The 21047-nt window shown below is 55.8% G+C and overlaps 1 protein-coding gene across 1 annotated transcript in view; it reads left to right on the top strand.

The window, feature by feature from the left end:
* DCTN1 (dynactin subunit 1) overlaps positions 1–21047 on the top strand; it is a 93301-nt gene that overhangs the window by 22351 nt on the left and 49903 nt on the right. The window contains exons 2-4 of the mRNA XM_075709075.1: positions 10145–10393; positions 15256–15334; positions 19296–19327. Coding sequence (XP_075565190.1) covers positions 10166–10393; positions 15256–15334; positions 19296–19327 — 339 coding nt within the window. The 5' untranslated portion in view covers positions 10145–10165. The remainder of the gene's footprint in view (positions 1–10144; positions 10394–15255; positions 15335–19295; positions 19328–21047) is intronic.

The raw sequence follows: 21047 nt of genomic DNA, 5'->3' as shown, positions 1-21047 counted from the left end.
CTCTCACCCTCACCTCCTTCCTCCGCAGCTGGCAAGGGGCCGTGACCGCGGCGAGAGGCACGGCTGCAGGCACCGGCCTCCCTGCCCCACCGCCGGCCTGGCTCTGCCCTTCCACCTCCGCATGGGGAGGCCATCGGGTCCCCAGCGCACGGTCATCCGGCTGGGAAGGTAGATGGGAATGCACTATTTCCAGCTTGGAGAGTTTCTCTCCTTTTAAAATCCAAAATTGCGGTAATCGCGTTGTTTTGAGTCTTCATGAGAATGCTAGTCTTGGGTTTAGCCAGGCAGATTAGACCCTGGCTTGTCCGACAGCACCGGAGAGCTGGGGCGAGACAGAGTCATCAGAGAAGTCAGCTTGATCCTTGCTTCAGTCCGACATACCGACAGCACTGCGGGTCACAGAATCATAGAATCCTAGAATTTTTTAGGTTGGAAAAGACCTTTAAGATCATCCGGTCCAACCATTAACCTACACTACCAAGTCTACTCTAAGCCAATCAAGGGTAGACCAGACTGAACCATGTCCCCAAGTGCCACCTCTGCCCGTTTTTTGAGCACTTCCAGGGATGGGGACTCCCCCACCTCTCTGGGCAGCCTGTTCCAATGCTTGACCACCCTTTCCGTGAAGAAATTTTTCCTAATTTCCAACCTAACCCTCCCCTGGCGCAGCTTGAGCCCATTGCCTCTCGTCCTATCGCTAACTACTTGGGAGAAGAGCCCAACACCCCCTCCCTGCCCCCTCCTGCCAGGAGCTGCAGAGCGATCAGGTCTCCCCTCAGCCTCCTCTTCTCCAGGCTGAACACCCCCAGCTCCCTCAGCCGCTCCCCACCAGCCCTGTGCTCCAGACCCTGCCCCAGCTCCGCTGCCCTTCTCTGGACACGCTCCAGCACCCCAATGTCCTTCTTGTGCTGAGGGGCCCAAAACTGGACACAGCATTCCAGGTGCGGCCTCAAGGGTGCCGAGTACAGGGGTACAATCACCTCCCTGCTCCCGCTGGCGACACGAGAAGAAAATATTAATCCTGGCGCGTTGTCCTGAGGCAGGGACAGCGGCGATCCCCGGCCGGGGAGCTGGCCCCGTGGCTCACCCGGCTCTGCAGCTCTGGGACCCGCTTGCTGCTTACGGTGTTGGTCAGAGCGAAGGTACCCAGACTGTGCTCTCCGGCACGGCGGGAGGAGCGCGGTGAGCTCCTGAGCTTAAGACCACGGAGATGTCGCTGAACGGTGTGCGCTGTCATCCTCGCGTTGGAACAGTGCAACTTGTCCCATGGTCTTATTTCTCATTAGTTAGAAACAAAAGTTAGAAAGCTGTCACCTTGTCTTAAGGGCATGAATATGTTAGAAGCTTATTCTGTGCTCTCCCTTCTTTCCTGAATGTTAAGGATTCAGGAAGCGTTTCTATTAAAATTAGCGCTGATTGAGAAATGGACCTTCAGCGTGTGAGTTTTGATGGGTTTCTGTGCTGGCCACGCTCACCTGTGGAAGGTGCGGCACTACCGTAGCGTTGTCTGTGCTCTTCAGGGGCATGGTTTGACGTGAGGCTCAAGAGCAGTTACTGAACTTGAGGACGGACATTGCGGCAATCACACGGGTATTTAAGGGGCCGTCTGAGCGGGGCGGTTGGCGCGAGATCGGCTTTGATGCCGAGGAACGCGGTGCTGCTCGGCTTGAACTGCGGCGAGCGGTGCTGGGAGAAGCGGGTGAGGCCCCTGGTGCGACGCTAACGATCTTGTGGGACGATGGTTGAGATCCTGCCCTAAAAAAAAGACTTGTGGGTGAAGGTCTGCGGACGTTTCGTGGGAGCGTGCTGCGATAGCGTTATGCTCTGTAGACTTGGCCTTTCTGCTTGAGCTCTGCGGTCGTTCAAAGATCCTGTCGTCGTGCAAAGAGAGTAGGAGGTGTTTCGGTGTCGATGCGAGCTGGGGGCAGCGTTGCGTATGTTCCCTTTGTAATGGCCGTGACCGCGCCTGACGCCCCACCACGGTGTCCGTTCCGATCCTCTCCGCCCCTACGCGGGTGGCAGTCTGTCCTTCCCGCTCAGAGGCGGGCGGGCTTGGGACGCTCGCGTTTCTGGTGGGTCCTGGGCAGCTGCAGCCGTGGTGCGGAGCTGCCTAGGGTGGACCTCACTGAGCCCCTTGACGTCCTCTTCTACCCCTCGTGCTGTGTCCCAGCAGGTTCAGGGAGCACGGAGTACTTACGTACCTTCACAGGCATTGTAAAGTAGGGAAACAGATCTTTTTTTTTTCCTTTTTTTTCCTTCCCCCCCAAGTTAGCACCGCGTCCCCCCTGCTGACCCACCAGAACTCCCTCGGTTAGTGCAGCGGGGCCTTCTGTGTGACCACAGAGCGACGGAAAGATGTTTCATCATTGCGTCGAGCTGACCGTGCGAGGATGCGTGAGCGCGGGCTCTGCACCCTCATTTATCCACCGTGTGGTTTGGAGAAGATCATAAAAGTTGTAGAAACCACTCGTAGGAGGTGGGGGGCCCAAGGTGCTCTTGTGCAGGGCTGGCTTTGGGCTGCCCGACTGCTCGGGGGAGCTCGATGGCTCCTGCTCAGTGTGAGGAGGAGGATAGATAGAATTATGGAATTGTTGAGGTTGGAAAGGACCTTGAAGATCACCCAGTCCAACCATTCACCTGACACTGCCAAGTCCACCACCAAACCAGTTAAGGGCAGAGTCATAATTCCATGTGTCCTGGCTTGGTGGCTGGATTATTTTTAATGAAAGTAAAGACTAGGAATCATTAAGGCTGGAAAGGATCTCTAAGATCATCAGCCCAACCATCAACCCAACACCCCCATGCCCACTAAACCATGTCCCAAAGTGCCATGGCTACACGGTATAAAATCATCAAATCGTTTAAGTTGGAAAAGACCTTTAAGATCACCCAGTCCAACCATTCACCTGACACAACCAGCTCCACCACTAAACCAATCAGGGGTAGAGGAATAATTAATTTCATGTGTCCTGGCTTGGGGGCTGGATTTTTTTTAATGAAAGTAAAACTAGGAATCACTAAGGTTGGAAAGGATCTCTAAGATCATCAGCCCAACCATCAACCCAACACCCCCATGCCCACTAAACCATGTCCCCCAGTGCCACCTCTGCCCGTTTGTTGAACCCCTCCAGGGATGGGGACTCCCCCACCTCTCTGGGCAGCCCGGTCCAATGCTTGACCACTCTTTCCGTGAACAAATTTCTCCCAATATCCAATCTAAACCTGCCCTGGCACAGCTTGAGGCCATTTCCTCTCGTCCTATCGCTGGTTCCTTGGGAGAAGAGCCCGACCCCCCTCCCTGCCCCCTCCTGCCAGGAGCTGCAGAGCGATCAGGTCTCCCCTCAGCCTCCTCTTCTCTTGCTTTGCTGGCAGAGAAGAAGGTAAGTGAGGGGAAGGAGCTAAGAAATAGCTAATGCTAGTTTGGCTGTTGGTTTTGACTGATGCAGTCTTTCAGCCGTAGAGTATGATGTTCTTAAGGTTTTTTCTTTTTTTTTAAAAAAAAAAGCAGTTTAATAGTGCTTTGCAGACTTCAGTTCTCTCCTCCTGAAGCGCGCAAACGTTAGAGGTGGGAACGGATGCCAAAGGCTGCATTTCCTTGGTTGTATTGCCCAGCAGCTTTGGGTGAAGTTCTGTCGTTCCTGGGACGGAAACACAGCGACGTGCCAAAGCCGGCGGACGCGCTGCAGGAGCAGGCAGTACGGTGGGAAGAGCGTCCTTCGTCCGGGATCGGACGCGTGGCGCTCGTCGCGGCTGAGCGCGCGTCGGGATTTCCGGGGCCGCAGCAGCTGGGCTAGCTGTACATATGTGTGCATTTTTTAGGTCAACACCCCCAGTAATTTTAAAGCCTCTTTATGACTCGGTGGCTTAGTCCGAAGCTGCAGCCATAAATTACCTGCTGGAGCGCACCCAAAGCCATGTATTTACCCCGCTTGGGTCTCTGCCGGCGGAGACGACCCCGAGGACTGAGCTCGCCTGCGGCACCGGGGCGGCCACGCTCCCCGGCATACGGCACCGCCGCCCTGGGGCGAGCGGGGGCCGGCTGGCCTGGGCGGGTCGGACGGGCGCCCAAAATAAAGGACAGAAAATCTCCGCAGCCCCTTCTCCGGGCTGTTGGGCGCCTCGTGGAGAGAAAACTGGGGTTTTATGGCTCCTCGGGGATTTTCGGCTGTTTTACCGTATAAAAAGTAACCTTCAGATGCTTCACCTGCGTGACTGGGTATGTGGAGAAGGAATGCAAAGCCCTCTGCCTTATTTGCTAATGAAAATGCTAGGACTCATTTAAAATGAATCTTTAAAAGGGAACGCTACCTGAGTTGGCAGTTTTTTTCAGGCTAGTCAGCAGCTCGACGGTAATTTGCATAATTTTACGTTTTGCTGTGGTAATGTAAATTATTTTGGTCTGCCCTTTCGTACCGCTACAGAGAAGAATCCTGTGCTGGGTATCTCTTCGCAGTCGGGATGATTGCACGTCCTGGAGGCTTTTACCTGCGTTTTGATCTTTCCAGTTGCTTGGCTGCAGAGCAGAAGCTTTCGGGAGCCAGGGCGGCCGGGGTGCGAAGCGCTTGCCAGGCGCGGAGCTGCGTGGTTTTCACTCAGCTTTTCAGTCGAGTCTGCTGTTAGTTTCTTTCTGCTGCACTAATCGGGCAGCTCGGTGCAATCTCAGGGTGGGTTGATGCAAGGAAAAGGTCTTTTCTTTCTGTTGAAGGACTGCTCGCTCCTCCGTAGGCACGGAAAGGAGCCGCCGTGGCAGAAAAATCAGTGCCGGAGCATATTGCAAGTGAAATGTGGTGGAACTTCCCAATAGGCTGATGCGGTGATTCACTCGTCGGAGTCTGCTGCTAATTCCTAGGGGATGGTCTCTGGAGATGGAGCCAGGATGTGCTGCTTTCTTTATCACGCATCTCTGCTTCGTAATTTGTAAAACAGGCCCTGAAGAGCTTTTGTGGGTTTTTTTTAAAAAAAAAAAGAGGAAATTCTTTTTCCATGCGAAGTCCCAGTTTTTCTTCCCTGGAGAATTTATGCGACTGCTGGCGCGGAGGAAGGCGGCACCGAGAGGCCGGCGGCGCGCTCTGCCGCTGCGGCGCCGCCGGGAATTGCCCCAAACTGGCAAATCTGGTTTACGAGACTCCTCACCTCCACCTCTGCTGCTTGGCCCTTCCTCGTGGCGGGCGTCTGTCTGTCTGCGGCCACGTCGGAACCCGCTCGAGGGACGGCGTTTTTAAATTCGGTTGGGGCAGCGCGCTGGGGGGGTTGGCCGTCGGTGACGGAGAGCGGGCGAGGGGCCGGGGGGAAGGACGCCAGGAGCCTCGTGAATCGGCTGCGCTGTCAGAAGAGCCGTAACGTGGAGCCACGCTCTGTGCTGTATCTGCTGAACCGTCTAGGTGTTTTGGTTACCGTGAGCGCGTGCTTTTACTCTGCGCATGCTTTGGAAAGGAAGGAAGGAAGACAAGCTCTCCCGCAGCTCCCATCCGAGTGCTCTGCGGGAAGCATTCCCTAGACGCCCACGTGCAGCCTACACCACCAATGTGATGCTGCTGCGGCAGAAACGGGGAAATACCTGATTTTTGAGGTTTATCTGCTGCTGCTCTACAGACTGGTGCTACAGGAAAGTCAAAATTAAATCGTTTGAAAGGCGAACGCCTTTGTGTCCTGCGGGTCGTGCAGCTGGCGCTCCCCGCCTCCTGAAACGCTCCCTGGGCTTCGCCTGCCAGTTCCCACCGCCGGCGTCCGCCTGCGTCGCGAGCGTCCGCTCCGCGTGCTCCTGCCGGCACGAGCGGTTCGGAGTTTGTCCGGCTTCGCGGTCCGTGCTCCCGTCCTGGCAGTCCGGCTGCGAGAGGGCGTCCGGGAGCGCCTCCAGAAGTTACCTGCGAAACATCCCAGTCGCGTGGTTCGGGAAGTCACCGGTGCGAGCTGAGCCTAAGGTGGAACAGGTCATCGGGAAAATAACAAAAATGTGAATCCTGCGGTTGGAAAAAAGGGGCTGCAGGACGGGAGCTGAACTTAGCCACAGGAAGACAGCGTGACGCTTTTACCGTATGAATTAGCACTAAACCTGCCTGCTGTCTCTTAACTGGGAACATCACTGGCGGGGTTCAGCACCGCGCAGCCGCTCAGCACCGCGCAGCCGCTCAGCACCAGGCAGCCACTCAGCACCAGGCAGCCGCTCAGCACCAGGCAGCCGCTCAGCACCGCGCAGCCGCTCAGCACCGCGCAGCCGCTCAGCACCACGCAGCCGCTCAGCACCGCGCAGCCACCCAGCACCAGGCAGCCGCTCAGCACCGCGCAGCCGCTCAGCATCACGCAGCCACTCAGCACCAGGCAGCCACTCAGCACCGCGCAGCCGCCGAGCACCACGCAGCCGCTCAGCGCCGCGCAGCCACTCAGCACCAGGCAGCCACTCAGCACCAGGCAGCCGCTCAGCACCAGGCAGCCGCTCAGCACCGCGCAGCCGCCCAGCACCAGGCAGCCGCCCAGCACCGCGCAGCCGCTCAGCACCGCGCAGCCGCTCAGCACCAGGCAGCCGCTCAGCACCGCGCAGCCGCTCAGCACCGCGCAGCCGCTCAGCACCGCGCAGCCGCTCAGCACCAGGCAGCCACTCAGCACCGCGCAGCCGCTCAGCACCGCGCAGCCGCCCAGCACCGCGCAGCCACTCAGCACCGCGCAGCCGCTCAGCACCAGGCAGCCACTCAGCACCGCGCAGCGGCTCAGCACCGCGCAGCCACTCAGCACCAGGCAGCCGCCCAGCACCGCGCAGCGGCTCAGCACCGCGCAGCCACTCAGCACCGCGCAGCCGCTCAGCACCAGGCAGCCACTCAGCACCACGCAGCCGCCCAGCACCGCGCAGCCGCCCAGCACCGCGCAGCCGCTCAGCATCACGCAGCCGCTCAGCACCAGGCAGCCGCTCAGCACCGCGCAGCCGCCCAGCACCACGCAGCCGCCCAGCACCGCGCAGCCGCTCAGCACCACGCAGCCACCCAGCACCGCGCAGCCGCCCAGCACCGCGCAGCCACTCAGCACCGCGCAGCCGCTCAGCACCGCGCAGCTGCTCAGCACCGCGCAGCCGCTCGCTCCCCCCGCCCCGGTGGGATGGGGGAGAGAATCGGAGGAGCAAGAGTGAGAAACACTCCTGGGGTGAGATAAGAACAGTTTAAGAGTTGAAATAAAGTAAAATAGTCATGATAATAATAATAATAGTACTAATAATATCCAAAGCAAGTGATCACCAATGGATGCTCCCCACCCGCCGACCGATGCCCAGCCAGTTCCCAGCAGCGATCGCTGCTCCCCGGCCAACCCCCCCAGTTTCCATACTGCCCATGACGCCGTATGGTATGGAACGGCCCTTGGGGCAGTTGGGATCAACTGTTCTGGCTGTGCCCCCTCCCAGCTCCTTGTGCCCCTGGCAGAGCATGGGGAGCTGAAAAGTCTTTGCCTGGTGTCAGCACTGCTCAGCAACAACTACACCATCAGCGTGTGATCAGCATTGTTCAACATTCTCCTACTAAATCCAAAACACAGCACTATGCCAGCTCCTAGGAAGAAAATTAACTCTATCCCAGCTGAAACCAGCACAATTATTTATCAAATCGGCCAGAGACAACACTGTGACGGTACAAGTCCGATATCTTCAGTTTATAATCTCGCTTCCTTATTTCCTCTGTAAGCGCATTCTGTGCTTCAGCCTTAGCCGACACACGCTGAAGTCGTGCGCGAGCGCTCCTGGGATGGATTTTTCCACCGTCCCCGGGCTGTTAGCACACGTGCGAGACCCCTTGCCCCGGGGCAGGCTGTGCCCGGGGAGCCTGGTGCCGACGGGAGCCGTGCCCCGCTCCGCGCAGGTGCTTCCCGCCGCGGTGCAGCTCTCGTTTCCAGCTCGTGGCGTTAGATCTGGGCCGGGCTGCAGCTGCCCGCGGCCACCAGAAAGGGAAAATGGCCAGCGTAAACCAGGGTGGATAAAAAGGGAAGCGATTGTTGTTAAAATCGCTGAGCAGGAAGCTTTCTATTCAAATGGTGAATCTTGCTTTTCCTTCAGGCTTCTTGTTTTCTTCGAGTTTTGCTCTCATTTTTTAGAACAAGTGGGACACGTTGATTTGAAGCTGCAAGTATTTTGCAGAATATTGTTGCTAGTCCTTGTGGCAACCGAAAGGATCCGATATTTTGGTAGACGCTTGAGTCTGTAGCATAAGTTTTTAGACTTGAGGTCTTGTTTTTGTTTATTTGCTAGAAAACGGTGCTTGATTTTTGTTTATTGTTAAAAGATTATTTTGATTTCTGCCAATTGTGTTTGGATGAAAAGCGGGATTCAGTTTTGTGTGGAAAACTGGCGTCGCAGTTCCTAGTCACCCGACCTCCTAAGCACGACGGGTGCATTCTGCATTCAAACCCAGCGCGTCGGCGTGCAAAGGCAGGCAATAATTTGCCGGTTTGCCTGCTAGCGGTGGCGATTCGGGTCTCTGCATGTGCCAGCCGAAGTGCCCTCGGCTCTTGGTGCAGGCTGGAGCCTACCTGCCGCTGCTGGAGACCCCGCTTGGCGTCTGGCTGCTGCTGGAGCCGGCCCCCGCGTCCGTCAGCTGGCTGCGGCGGCGGGGTTTGGGGCGGTCAAAGCGGCCTTCTGTTCCCGTCTGAATAAAGAGGGTGTTCTTTCACTTAAGCCAAGCCCAGCAGCAATCGAAACAAAATATTTTCTGCACAATAAACAGAACTCCTGACAAACGGGGTGATGTGAATGCCAAGCGCGCTTCATTTTAGAGACCGCAGCGTCGGACTGAACGGTGGAGCTGGGACTGAGCGAGGCAGCCAAGCGTCCCCCTCCCTTAATTGCATCCAAAGGCAGCGGCCCTCTAATGGCATTGACGTTCGAGGAGGGGCTGTTGGCATAGCATGACTTGTAAAATGATTATATAGCTAATTTAGCTCTGTGGCAATACAGTGCAAACTTCATCCGTCTGTCTTGGGCGTGTTCCAGAGGAGGCGGCACTGGGGGGAGATCCCAGCGCCTCACTTGTCTGGCCCCCCCTTATCACCTTCACCAGTCTTACTTAAATTGTAGTAGTCTCAAGTACCTTAACCGAGTTCCTCGCGCCCATCGCCTTAACGATGCTCTCAAAGAATTGATCGACGTCGTTAACTTTACCTGAACGGAGGGGTTCGTATCGGGGGACGGCAAGCTCGGGAGCTAATGGTGCACGCTGAAATTTAACCGTGAAATTTAACCATCATGTTTGCGATGGTAGCGCCTTGGAAGCTTGATGAATTTACCACCAGTATGTTCTGCTCGTCGGCATCCTGACAGGACCGCTGTGACGGTCGGTACCCCGGGGTCCTGGCGCAGAGGGGGTCCCGCGAATGCAGTGGGAACCTGGGGTGGGTGGCTAACTGGGGCTGGTGGTGGGCCACCAGCCCCTCCGAAATCCTGACAGGAAAACGGGGCAGGAAGGTAAACTGCGTCAGAAACGGGTTTTCTGTTCCTGCGCATGTAATGCAAGAGGCTGGAAAGCTGCGGGCAGTTTCTGATACAGTGAAAAAAGGACGGAGCACGTGCGGGTCAAAGCACATATGACTGCGCTAGCGCCTGCTACTTCACAGTTCTGTCGTTGTGTGGGTTTTTTGTGGTTTTTTTTTTACCCGAAGCTTATAAAAAACTTATAAATTGGGTTTGTGAGTCTGGTGTGTCTATTAAGAGCTGAAGAGTAGTAGTCGGTGGTGGTTTTGCCATCGGTTGTCATTCCTGTTTGCCAGCTGTAACAGAAGGAATTCCTTTTGCTGGCTCCCGAAAAGAAAGGGCGGCGGAGGTGAAGGGGGACCGAGCCCTCGGGCTGCGGGTGGCCCCGTGCAGAGCCCGGGCTGCGGGGTGCTGGGGGGCAATGAGACCGCCGACGTCCGAACCGTGGGTCCGTCTGTCTGCACCAGCTGTGTTTAGCCTCCTCCTCTGATTACGAGGGGTGTTTTATTCCTTTTAGCTACTGAGAATTTCCCTTACTGCAATTTTTGATTGTTAGAGTCTCAGAAGTAACTATATATTTAAGGCACATATTTTTGGACTTAACAGATGGAAGAGATCAGTATTGATGATTTTGCCATACTGCCTTTTCTAAAGCAAAGTTCAGTATTCTGCAGAAATAATAGCATTCTCCTCTCCCATCAGGCATCCAGCGCCGGCACCAGGATGAGCGCGGAAGCGAGCAGCAAGCCCCTGAAGGTGGGCTCCAGAGTCGAAGTCATCGGGAAGGGGCACCGCGGTACCGTGGCTTATGTCGGTGCCACCCTGTTTGCCACGGGGAAGTGGGTCGGCGTCATCCTGGATGAAGCAAAGGGCAAGAACGATGGGACCGTGCAGGGCAGGAAATACTTCACCTGTGAAGAAAACCACGGCATCTTTGTGCGGCAGTCACAGGTACGCTTCCCCCTGCGCGTGCCCTGCACGTCTCGGGTACGCGCCGCTCACGTGGGCTCAAGCAACCCGTGTTGCGTGGTTATATAGAGGAAAGCGGCCCTTTGCACCCCGATGGGGACGGGGAAAATAAGTTTCCTTCGCTCCCAGAGAGCGCGACGTTTCTGGGACTCTCCGTCTTCCATCGTGCGAGGGAACAGAACAGCTCCAAAGACAGAAGCCTCGCCCGGGCTGCGCTGCTGCCGGAGCTGTGGTTTGTTCCAGCCTGACACCCTGCGCGTTTTCACTGAGTGTTTTGATTAGCTCAGTTTATGGGGTCGTCGGGAAAGATTTTTGGATGAATTGGGTGAAAAAAGGTTTGGTGAATTCTAGAGAGCGTGGGATGGCTTTATTTTGCCTCCAAAAGGAAGAGTGAAGTCTGCCTGCTGCCTCAGAGATTTATCAGCTGCATCGTCTGTAGGAGACAGAGTTTGGGACCAATATCTGGGCGTTTACCTGGAAGTAAAGTCAGAGAATTTGAATTAAATAACGTTTACCTTAAAGCATATAAAATGCGTGACTCGGGTTTAGCTGTGCAGCTTTTGCTGTTCACCTGCCACAGGTAGGAACTAGGAGCTCGTTGATGCACAAACAACTCTCTTCCATTTTAAGTTCCTCTGTAATCATCAAACAGCGCAAGCGCAGCACAGTGACGCCGCTCTTGAGTCGCACGGGTCGGTGCGCTCCAAGCACGGTGTCACGGTGAGAGGCAGTCAGCACCTCTCCTCCTTCCTTGGCACGAAGCGACTGCTTTAAGTTCGACCCTGTAGCATCTCTCCGCTCCCACAGCCCCTGCTGCTGCCCCACCAGACGCGGTGACACGCTTCCAGGACGCTGGCAGCGGGCGAGCGAGGCAGCGTGGGGGAAGGCGAACATGAAATAAAGGCAGTTTTAGGAGCAGGAGTGCTGGGGTGGATCCCAGCATCCTCTGTCCTGGATGGTGGTCAGAGGCTGCGGCAACGGTTCGCCGATGAGAAGTGAATGCTCTCTGCTGGCTGTTCCGCTGGGGCTCATGGACCTGGCTTCCTTGGTCCTTCACTCAGCCTCGCCTGCCAGCTGGAAAAGTAAATAAGTAGTTTACAATTCAAAGTTTTGGTCTGCAGGAGCGGAACGTGCATCTCCCAGGCCGGGTAGCTGGAGAGGAGCTCAGCGCGCGGGACAGCCTGCTGGCAGGACTCTGCCCGTCGAGCACTCGGGAGATCCCAGCGCTGGCAGACCGGGGGGAATACGCGGGCAGTTTCTGTGCTCCGGGCGTAGCCTGGCCCTCTGCACCCACGGGACGTCTGGTGGCGCGCCGCGGTGCAGATGTGACCCGCGGTGCTGGCGTGGGCAGGTCAGCGTTGCTGCGCTCGCCCCGGGGCCTTCGGGGAGCTTGCGTCTCATCTGCTGGCGACGGCAGGGCGGTGCTGGGAAGGCTCCTGTGCGTGGCTTCGCACGGGGGTGTTTGCGGGTGTGCTGGGCGCTCCGTGGTGTCTTCCCCTGGGATTCGAAACCTGCTGGGTTGCGGGAGCCGGCCCGAGGGAGCTGCGTGCAGGCGGGCTGAGGCTCGCTCGGTCCGACAGCCGCCTCTCGCCGCGCTTCCCCTTTCTCCCTTTGGCTTTGGAACGGTTGGGGTCTTCGTCTTGCGCGTCCCCAGCTGAGGAGCCGCGCAGTTTGCTTAAAAATAAGCTGCTTTTCCACGGTGATGGCGAGTAGTTTGTCTCTGCCCGCTCTCCCCTGCGGAAGAGCAAATCCCTGGTGCGTGCGTGCGTGCGGAGAAGATGCGCCCGTGCCGGTAGCGCTGGCCGTCCCTCTGACCCTGTGACGTGCGTGGAACGGTGAACCCGGGGAGCGCAATCTTTGAGGAGCATAGCCAGCGTGGATCGCAGATCGCAGCAATTCCTGTGCCTGCCTCATGCAGCCGCCGCCGAACGGGCGCAGGGCCGCGGCTCCGTGCTCGCCAGCCTTTTTCCTCCAGCTCTTACGGCGGAGCACAGCTTCCCGGGGCGCTTCCAGCACGAGGGCTTGGCGAGCCGGCCTGCGCCAAACCAGAAGAGGAGCAGAGGTGGTGGAGGAAGCTGCCAGGGCGTGGGCGGCCGGTCACCTCAGTGACCGCGACGGTTTGGGCATTAATTTTACAAGCACCGGGCTTAAGATGCAAATGGAAAATGGCAGGATTCCCTTTCAGCGGAGGCAGTGCTTGTTGCCTCCACTGTAAATCTGTCTCCTGCTTCCTCCCATATTTCATTTCTAGGTCTCCCCAGCGTAGCGGGTGGCTGTCCTGTGGTTACGCATGGTGCCGGAGCACTGAACGTCAATAATAAATCATTCTTTTTTGGGGAAAAAAACCTGTGAGAAATGTTTTTCTCATTGCTTATGAAGCAGATCACCTGCGTCAATACAAGCGCATCTTGTTAAACACTTGTAAAGCGGTTTTAAGAATTTCCAAGATTAAGTGACTTTCTCTTCTCCCCTGCACTTAAAAAGATATCTCAAAAAATGAGCACCGCTAGTATCAGCATCAGCAAAGCCTAGCAGTACTCTTAGTCCTTTAATTTATTGTGGAGTTTCAGCTTTAAAAATGTACTGATGGGAAAACTTCACAGGTTTTAGGTACGTTTTTTTTTTTTTCTATTTCATGCAATCATCAAAGTAGATCCCGCACAGGGATTTGATGCTGCGCTTTACCTATAACAAAGCGCTCGTCTCCTGGGGGAGGACCGAGCCCACGCGACGCATCCGCTCCGGACCGCTCGGCTTAGCGCCAGCTGCAGCGGAGGTGTGCGTCCCAGCAGTGCCTCGCCTTGCTCCTGCTCGTTATCCCTATGCCTAGGGTTTGCGTGGGTTGCATGGGATTTGTTTATGCAGGGAAAAATCACGTGTCTCTGCTTCGGACCGTCCCCTCCCGGCTTGTTTTCCAGCTGGCCCAGGGCCGGAGCGCTGTTTGGAGCAGCTGCGTCAACACGTGCCGGCATTTCCGACCAAGCGTTTGCTCCTTATCTTTCGGCAACCTTAACATTTTGCCTGCCTGGGGCTTGTCTTTGGGCTAGTAATTTTGAACGTGAGCGTTCTTTTATGGTGCGTGGAAACGTTATCCCTGATTTTGACATCCGGTGGAGCTGCTCTTCCGCTCCTGCTTGGCAGAGGAGCTCCTCGGCTTAAACCTGCTGCCGCAGACGTCTTGCACCTTGTTGCGCTTCTCCGGCCTGACCCAAAAGCGAGCCCTGTTCTGGTTCCTGCCACCTTCTTGTTGCTAGCCCTCTCCCGGCAAGTCTGCTGTTGCCGCCCGAGCCGTGCCTGGGGCGGCATCAACCCTCGGTTCGGATAAACTCCTGTGCACAGCCTGGTGCGGCGCATCCCCCGGGATCCCGTTTCCGGAGCCCTCCGGTCTGGTTTTGCTGTGTTTAGTGAAAAGTTGTGAAAATCCGTGCGTTGCCAAGTCACTGCGAAGACCGGCTGCGCCAGATGCCCGCTTTCAGCGGGGGTCCGAGGGGCACTTGCCTTGGCCGCGCTTTTAAAGCCGTGGTTTGAGCGTTCTCAGCGTTGGCGCGGTTGTTCTGATTTCTGTGGCATAATTTTGCTCCACCTCCTTGCTTCTCTTAATTTAAGAGCATGGTCTTGGCCCTTGGGCATCTTCCCCAAATAGAAACCGTGGCTGGCAGGTTTGCAGGTTGTTTTTATTTTTAAACTGAACTCCCAGGCTTAAGGTTTTCATGGGATGGAGCGGGTAAATACCTGCCAGGAACAGTTCAGGCAGCGTTGGTCTTTGAGGCGAAGGGATGGTTCTCAAGAAGTGATCTAATCCTTTCCAGCGTTGTTTTCTCTATTTATCAGGCAAAAATGTGTGCAGAAATAGTTAGATAGCCCTAAACCTTCAACCCTTAGATAGCTTAACACGGCTCAAGCCTGGAGGTATTCCTGTCTGTGCCTCCTGGGATTCCCTGGCGAGCCGGGCAGCTTTCAGATTAAAAAACCCGAACAAGCCCTGCTCTGCTGGCTGTGACGCACGCTGGGTCACTGTAGTTCTCTGTTTCAGAGAAAAGCAGTTACGAAGAGAAAGAAGAGCTTTAAAATAATTTTAGCTAAGACAACACGCAAAAAAATAAAAAATGAGCTTTCTGTCAAGTGTCGGTAACTTCAAATAACTGTCAGAGCAAGGCTCACGAACGGATTGCTGTGCAGAGCGATCATGGAACTGTTAAAGGTGTTCTGGGCTGTCGAATCCCCAGTTTTGGCTTCATTCCTTATGTGAATATTCTTTATCCCTTCTGTGAATGAAGAATATTTTGCTGTTTGCAGGAAGCCTGTGGAAGGAGGGTGGTTGGATAGCTGAGCTTGAATGACTAAATTAAAAATCTGTGCCAAAAAAATGCAGTCTGCACTGGTTAAATCTGCTGCCAGAAGGGACCTTTTTAGCATTGGACCGGGCTGCCCAGAGAGGTGGGGGAGTCCCCATCCCTGGAGGGGTTCAACAAACGGGCAGAGGTGGCACTGGGGGACATGGTTTAGTGGGCATGGGGGTGTTGGGTTGATGGTTGGGCTGATGATCTTAGAGATCCTTTCCAACCTTAGTGATTCCTGGTTTTACTTTAATTAAAGAATAATCCAGCCCCCAAGCCAGGACACATGAAATTGCTGCTCTCCCCTTAACTGGTTTAGTGGTGGAGTTGGCAGTGTCGGGTTAATGGTTGGACTGGGTGATCTTCAAGGGCTTTTCCAACCTCAACGATTCCATGATTCTGATCACATTCTGCTTATGGGTTTTTGTTTTGTGTTTTTCCATTTTGTTTGGGTGGGGTTTTTTTGGTTTTTTTTTTTGGTAATAATAATTGTTATCCTTCTTCCAGATCCAGGTCTTTGAAGATGGAGCTGATACAACATCCCCAGAAACACCAGAATCTGCTGCCTTGAAAGTCCCCAAAAGAGGTACGGCTGGTTCGTTTTGTCCCGAAACCTCGTCTCGCCCTTGGTGTGGACCAGGCGAGATTCCGCTGCCGAACGGGCGTCGGGGGTCCCCACGCTGGGGCGGTGGGCGCCGGCGGCCGAGGCGTGACGGCGTGTGTCCCAGGGCTCTGCCCCGGCTCCGGGGGCACGCTCACCTCCCCGGCTCATCCACCTCTGTCCCCTCTGCAAGGTCCTGCGTGGTCTGCGGGGATCGCAGGGGGAAGCGCCGCATGCAAAAGTTGCTCCAGGCAGTTCTGTCCTTACCTTGAAAGTCTGTCTGGCGGGAAGCAAGTGGGAAATCCTTCCTGGAGGGGTGGGAAATCCTTGCTGGAGGGGTGGGAAATCCTTCCTGGAGGGGTGGGAAATCCTTCCTGGAGGGGTGGGCATGTGGGAAGAAGACCCGAACCGCGCTGCCGCTGTGAAATCGCGGCTCGCAGCTCGCCAGCCGCTCGAGGCTGCCCCTCATTCCCACCTCTCCGGCGGCGAGCGCTTTCCGCTCGGCGTCGAGCGTTCCTTCCACTTCTCCCCTTGTCAGGCCGCTCTGCGATCGCTGCCTTTGTTTGGTACCTCGCGGGTTGCTCTTTTCTTCGTCTGACAGGCTTGCCTCCCTTCGAGGTCTGTTTTTGTTGAGTAGTTACTTAGTGGTACACTTAGGGATCCTAGGAGCTGGTGGAAAAAGCTCTGATAGCTTCCTGTCCTGGACGGCCTGTCGGGAATGCGTGCCAAGCCGGGGATTTCTTGTGTGTGAAGCGTTTGTTGAACGCATGCTTAATCATTCGGAACAGGGTTGGGGTTTTTTGTTGTTGTTTTTTTCCCCCTCTCCCGGCTAGTAGAAATTAAAATTCCCCTTTATGTGGCAGAATGAAATCTACCATTCAGCTGCACAAAACTTGCCCGAAGGCGTCAGAGGGGGGTGCCGATTAGCCCGAGAAGTGGGGTGTTCCTGTGAGACGGTAATTTTCTCGGTCCCGTGAGCGGCAGGGAAATGTGACTTGGCGTTCACGTCCCTTGGCAGCCTGCCTTCGCCTTCCGCAGGGAGCTCCGGGCTCCGACAGCTCGCTGCCGCTGCCGAGTGCTCGGGTTCGCTACAGCCTGGCAACGTGAATTCGCCTCTGCTTTGGAGCCTCCGATTAGCCTGTGCTGCTGAACAGGGAAACATGTAAAGCAAGCCAGTTTGAATTTGGGGGTGGGGTTCAATGCAAAAAAAAAGGAAACTTTTCTGCTTAATGCAAAAAAAAAAAAGGAAACTTTTCTGCTTAGTATACTAGTGCGAGTGGTTTTTTCCTGCAGAGCACTAGAAAGCCCAGCCTTTCATGAGCAACTTCAGCCAGCTCTTTGCGTGTACTTGATATTAATAGTAAATGAAAATATTCCTTAATGTGTATATGATCTTTCCACGCTTTCTCAATTCAGGCTTTCCAGCTGAAAATCCAGTTCTCCTTGTTCTTCTGTACTCGTTTAGGATTAGGTGCTTGCGTGGAGCTGTGCAAGCATTTTTTCCCCCGCTGCTCCTGTAGCTCTGGGCTTTCCGAATGTGTTAGCGGGCATCACCCCTTCGAGTGCTGAACCCGTGCAAGCCACGCGCCTTCCAGCGCCCGGCATCTGCTGTCGTTCTTCTCGTCCCTCGGTTAGTAGGAGCTAGGGGGAAAAGACAAGTGCTCTTTAGACCCTCGCTTAACGTCCTGCGAATGCCGTAGCAGCTGATGCTTCCTTGAGCCAGCGGACAGGAATGAAGAGACCAGAAATACGTTAACTACGTGGAGACAGGGAAGCCTTGGGAAAAGCAACAAACCAAACCTCCGGGTTTGGCGTGGCTCTTCAGCATACGTTGCTGCCTTTTAATTTCACTACATCTGTGTGTGTCTGTACGATGAACCTTTAAATGCTGTGCCATCTCCCCTCTCATGACCTGGAGGTCTTTCCGAGGCTCTAATCTCTGCTCTCTGCTGCAGAGTTGTCTCGGGTTCTTCTGACACCTTTGGGGCGACCAGCCGTGCCTGCGGCATCCAGACGCGCGTGGCTGCTTACTCACAGCACACCGCTGCGCTGTGTTCGGCGCTGTCTCCTGTCTCAGTGCGCTCTGAGGGTTGTTCTTGCCACCCAGCAGCGTCCACTGAACTTCTACGGTGATGCTCTGGCCCCTTTTCCCCAGCTGCTGGCGTGTCCACTCAAGTACAGAAATGACTAGAAGCGGTTCGGGTTAGCCCGCCGGGTGCGCGGCCGCAGCGTTGCGTCCTCTGCCTCTTGCCGCTCAGAGCCCGTTTCGGGGCAGGAGCCCGCGAACGCCACGCGGGAGGGGAAACGGGAGCGTTAGCTCAGGTTTGGGGGCTGCAGGATGGGCGTCTCCAGTGTTTTCCGCTGCGGTCTGCAGGCAGCAGCGCGGCCGGCCTCGAGTACCACGAAGCGACACGGGTGCCGTGGGAGGGGGCATTGCCCGCGGGGTGGGACGCGCACGGGGGCTGGGGTCGGCCGTTGATGGTTGAACTGGTGAGCAAGGGGCCGTGCCAGCAGCGGGGGCACGGCGGGCGGACGCTGGCCGGGTCCCGGGGGGCCAGCCCCCCTCGGGGTCCCGCGGCGGGAGCAGAGGAGCCCCGGCACGCAGGCTCGGTGTTGGCCGCAATGCTGGTTGGGATGCAGGCGCCGGGATGCGGCTGCTTCCAAGGAGTTTCCATGGAAACGGCTGCTGCAGTCTGACTGCGGTGGGTGACGCGGAGATTGCCCTTCCCGTGGATCCAGCGCCTTCCTCTCCCAGCCTGGCAGAGGCGTGGGGTGCGCGGTGGAGGCGGCTCCTATCGGTTATTTATGAGACGCTTCTGCAGCGTTTGCTGTTGGGGTGATCGGTGCCACAGCTGGAATTATTAAACCCTGGTGGAATTGCAGCTGGGAGAGGAGGGGGGCAAGCAGCCCCCGTGGCTGTGAGCTGCTCGTGGACCCTCCAGACATCCAGAAATGGAGCAGAGGATGTAATTTAGCCAAACCCGCAGTGGTTACCTGCATCTCTGACGCACATAAGCCAAGATCATGCAGTCTGGTTCCTCCACGCTCACGTACGTGGCACTCGCTGTGCCGTCCAGCTGCGCACACCGATAATCCAGAGAGCAAGGGAGGAATCCTGAATGCGGGGGCGGCGGGTTTGTTTGAGCACCGGGGTTTAGCCCGGTGCTGACACCCGACATCCCGCTGTAAGGGCCCGGCTCTGTAACGGGGCGCTTCGTCGGTGCGGTTCGGGTGATGACGTGGGAGCAGCTCCTAGCAGCCGGCACCCCACGAATTTAGCGACCCGGGGAAGGCCAGCGGCCGAATTGTCGGCAGATGTGGCCGCCCGCGTGCGGGGGGTTTGCTCTCTGAGAAGCGGGGAGGACCCATTTCTGAGTGGTCTCTTGTACATCCGCCTCGTGCGTGTTCAGATTCCTGACCGCGTACGGACCGGGATGGAAACCTTTGATTGTTCTGCGCGAAGTAAACGGTCTCTGGACCCGTATTTCTGTTGGTACTCACATGAGATTCTCATTTGGAATCCAGCTGATCAGATGCGGTCGCATGGACCGCCAGACCGCCGCGCGTTTCCGATAGAGAGAGTGCTCTGAAGATGACTCGGTGTTCTCTGAATTGCAGCCATTTAACTCAAGAAAAGCAGCGTAGCCTGGCCCAGTTCTGACACGTGCGTCCGAATGTTTGGCTTTCTCAGGCCGTGCCAGCGGCTCTAATAAGGGAGTCCCTGTTCCTCCAAACCCGTACCCCATCGTACCACCGTTTCCCGGCGTATCCGGAGCCGCGCGGTCTCCGCTTCACGCCCACTCCCCTAAGAACGCGTGTAAATGGTCCTTTCACTGCGCCTCGGCGCTTGCTGGGCTGCAGGGGCGCTTGCTACGCGGGTCAGGCCAGAGGCGTCCTTTGGCCCAAAGCTCACGGTTCTGTTTCTTCTCTTTTTTTTTTTTTACAGATTCCCTGGACGCCGCCAAAGCCAGCAAACTGGTGAGTGCTGAGCCCGTGACTCTGCAGGCTGCTGAAACAAATTCCCTTTGCAGCGTATGGTTAGTGGAAGAGGCAGACTTGTGCGTGCCACTCTTGATTTTTCTTTGTAAACTCTTCTCGCCTCTCTAAAAGCTCCGTTTTTCAACCCTGCAGGAAAAGCGCGTGGAGACGCACACGTACACAAAGCATGAAGGACAGAGTCTTGCCAGCCTGTCTCTTACTGAGGCCTTTTCAGTTCTGCGCTCTGTAATAAAAACGCCCGTGGCAAAGTGCGTTTCTTCTGAAACCCATGGGAAACAAAGCCATATAAAAAGTAATTTTCAACTAATGACCAGACACCAGCAAGTTACTGAGGAGTAAAAGGCCAGCGCAGTTTCCTGTATTACACATTTTATCTAAGTTCAATCAGTATTGCAACATTCACGCCCTGCATGCCTCTTGGCTGTGTTCCTTTGAGTAATGACCCTAACATCCTGCAGGAACAGCATACTCCTCGGGATATTTGAAATTAGCTTTCCCTGGCTTATACGTATGGCTTACGGAGCAACGGTGTGTACTTCTGAGTGTCTGTATCCAGGAATCCCGGTGGCCCTTGAGGCAGCAATGGGTACGTGTTGTATCCGGAGGTGACGGGCGTTTCCTAAGTAACAGAAAATTGGAGCAGGTACCTATCTTCAAATACTTTTGAGCCCCAGACAAGCACAATTAAACAAGTACTTAAGGTTAAAAACAGAAAAATGGCCACGCAGGTGTGTGGGTACGGAGGAATCTGTGGTGGTGCTGGGCGACGCGGTGAGTTTGGTTTGCGCGAGCTTTGGGAGAGAAGCTGGGTGCTTCCCAGGGACAGGCTGGTCCATCTTGCGCGTAGGCAGCAGCGGAAAAGAAAACAGCTTATCTGGAGGTAAGGGGCTTCTCCCTGTTGCCCTCCTGTGCGCGGGACACCCGCGGTTCTGCGTCAGGGCAGCTTGCGAGCCCGGTCTCAGGCTGGGAAGTTCCAGCAAATTGCCGGGAGCAGGAATGCTTTTCCCCGGCTCGACGCAGAGCCGAGTGCGGGGTCCTGGTCAGCCTGTGCAGCGTCGGGACCTGGCCACGGCTGGCCACGGGCGATGGAGCAGCGCTTCGAGGTGCTCCGGGGGGTTCAGCGGGCTCAGGTGCCCGGGAGGTTGTGCCTTGTCGAGCTGACTGCCAGAGTAGAGGGTGGAGAAGAAACCCCCTGTCTCGTATTAAAGGGCTTTGGAGGATTTTGCAGGGATTGCCTTTTTCTGCTGAGTGGGGCATGACTCACCTACCAGCCTGTCTGATCCGATGGCCTTTCCATTGCAGGGCCTCTGGCACTGGTGGCATCTTCTCCCCTTGCGTTCTCTGCCTGTGATGCCTAACATTAGTCTCCCGGTTTAGTTAGACGCTGGGATTAGTACGTGAGTTGCTAGGTGAAACCGAACAGCACGCCTCGTAAAGGAGCTCAGACCAGACTGCCCTTCCCCAAAGTAACGGCTGCAAAAGGGAGTCGTGAAGCGCTGGAAGAAAAATTTTAACGTTGTTTCAGAACGTTTGTAATGAAAGATAAATACAGTATTTATGAAGTGAAAAAAATCTTAGCGTTCATGAAATCAGGATGCTAAAGTAGCAATTGTTTTTTAAATTCTTTATGCTGCTCACCTTCTGAGAGGGTTGCAGGAAAGGAGATGAACCAAAGGGTTTGCACGCAGCACGTTTAAGA

The sequence above is a fragment of the Pelecanus crispus genome, chromosome 4 (genome assembly GCF_030463565.1).
Source record: "Pelecanus crispus isolate bPelCri1 chromosome 4, bPelCri1.pri, whole genome shotgun sequence".
Taxonomy (NCBI): Eukaryota; Metazoa; Chordata; class Aves; order Pelecaniformes; family Pelecanidae; genus Pelecanus; species Pelecanus crispus.
Note: the sequence above shows the minus strand (reverse complement) of the source record. Positions and strands in the feature narration are given on the sequence as shown.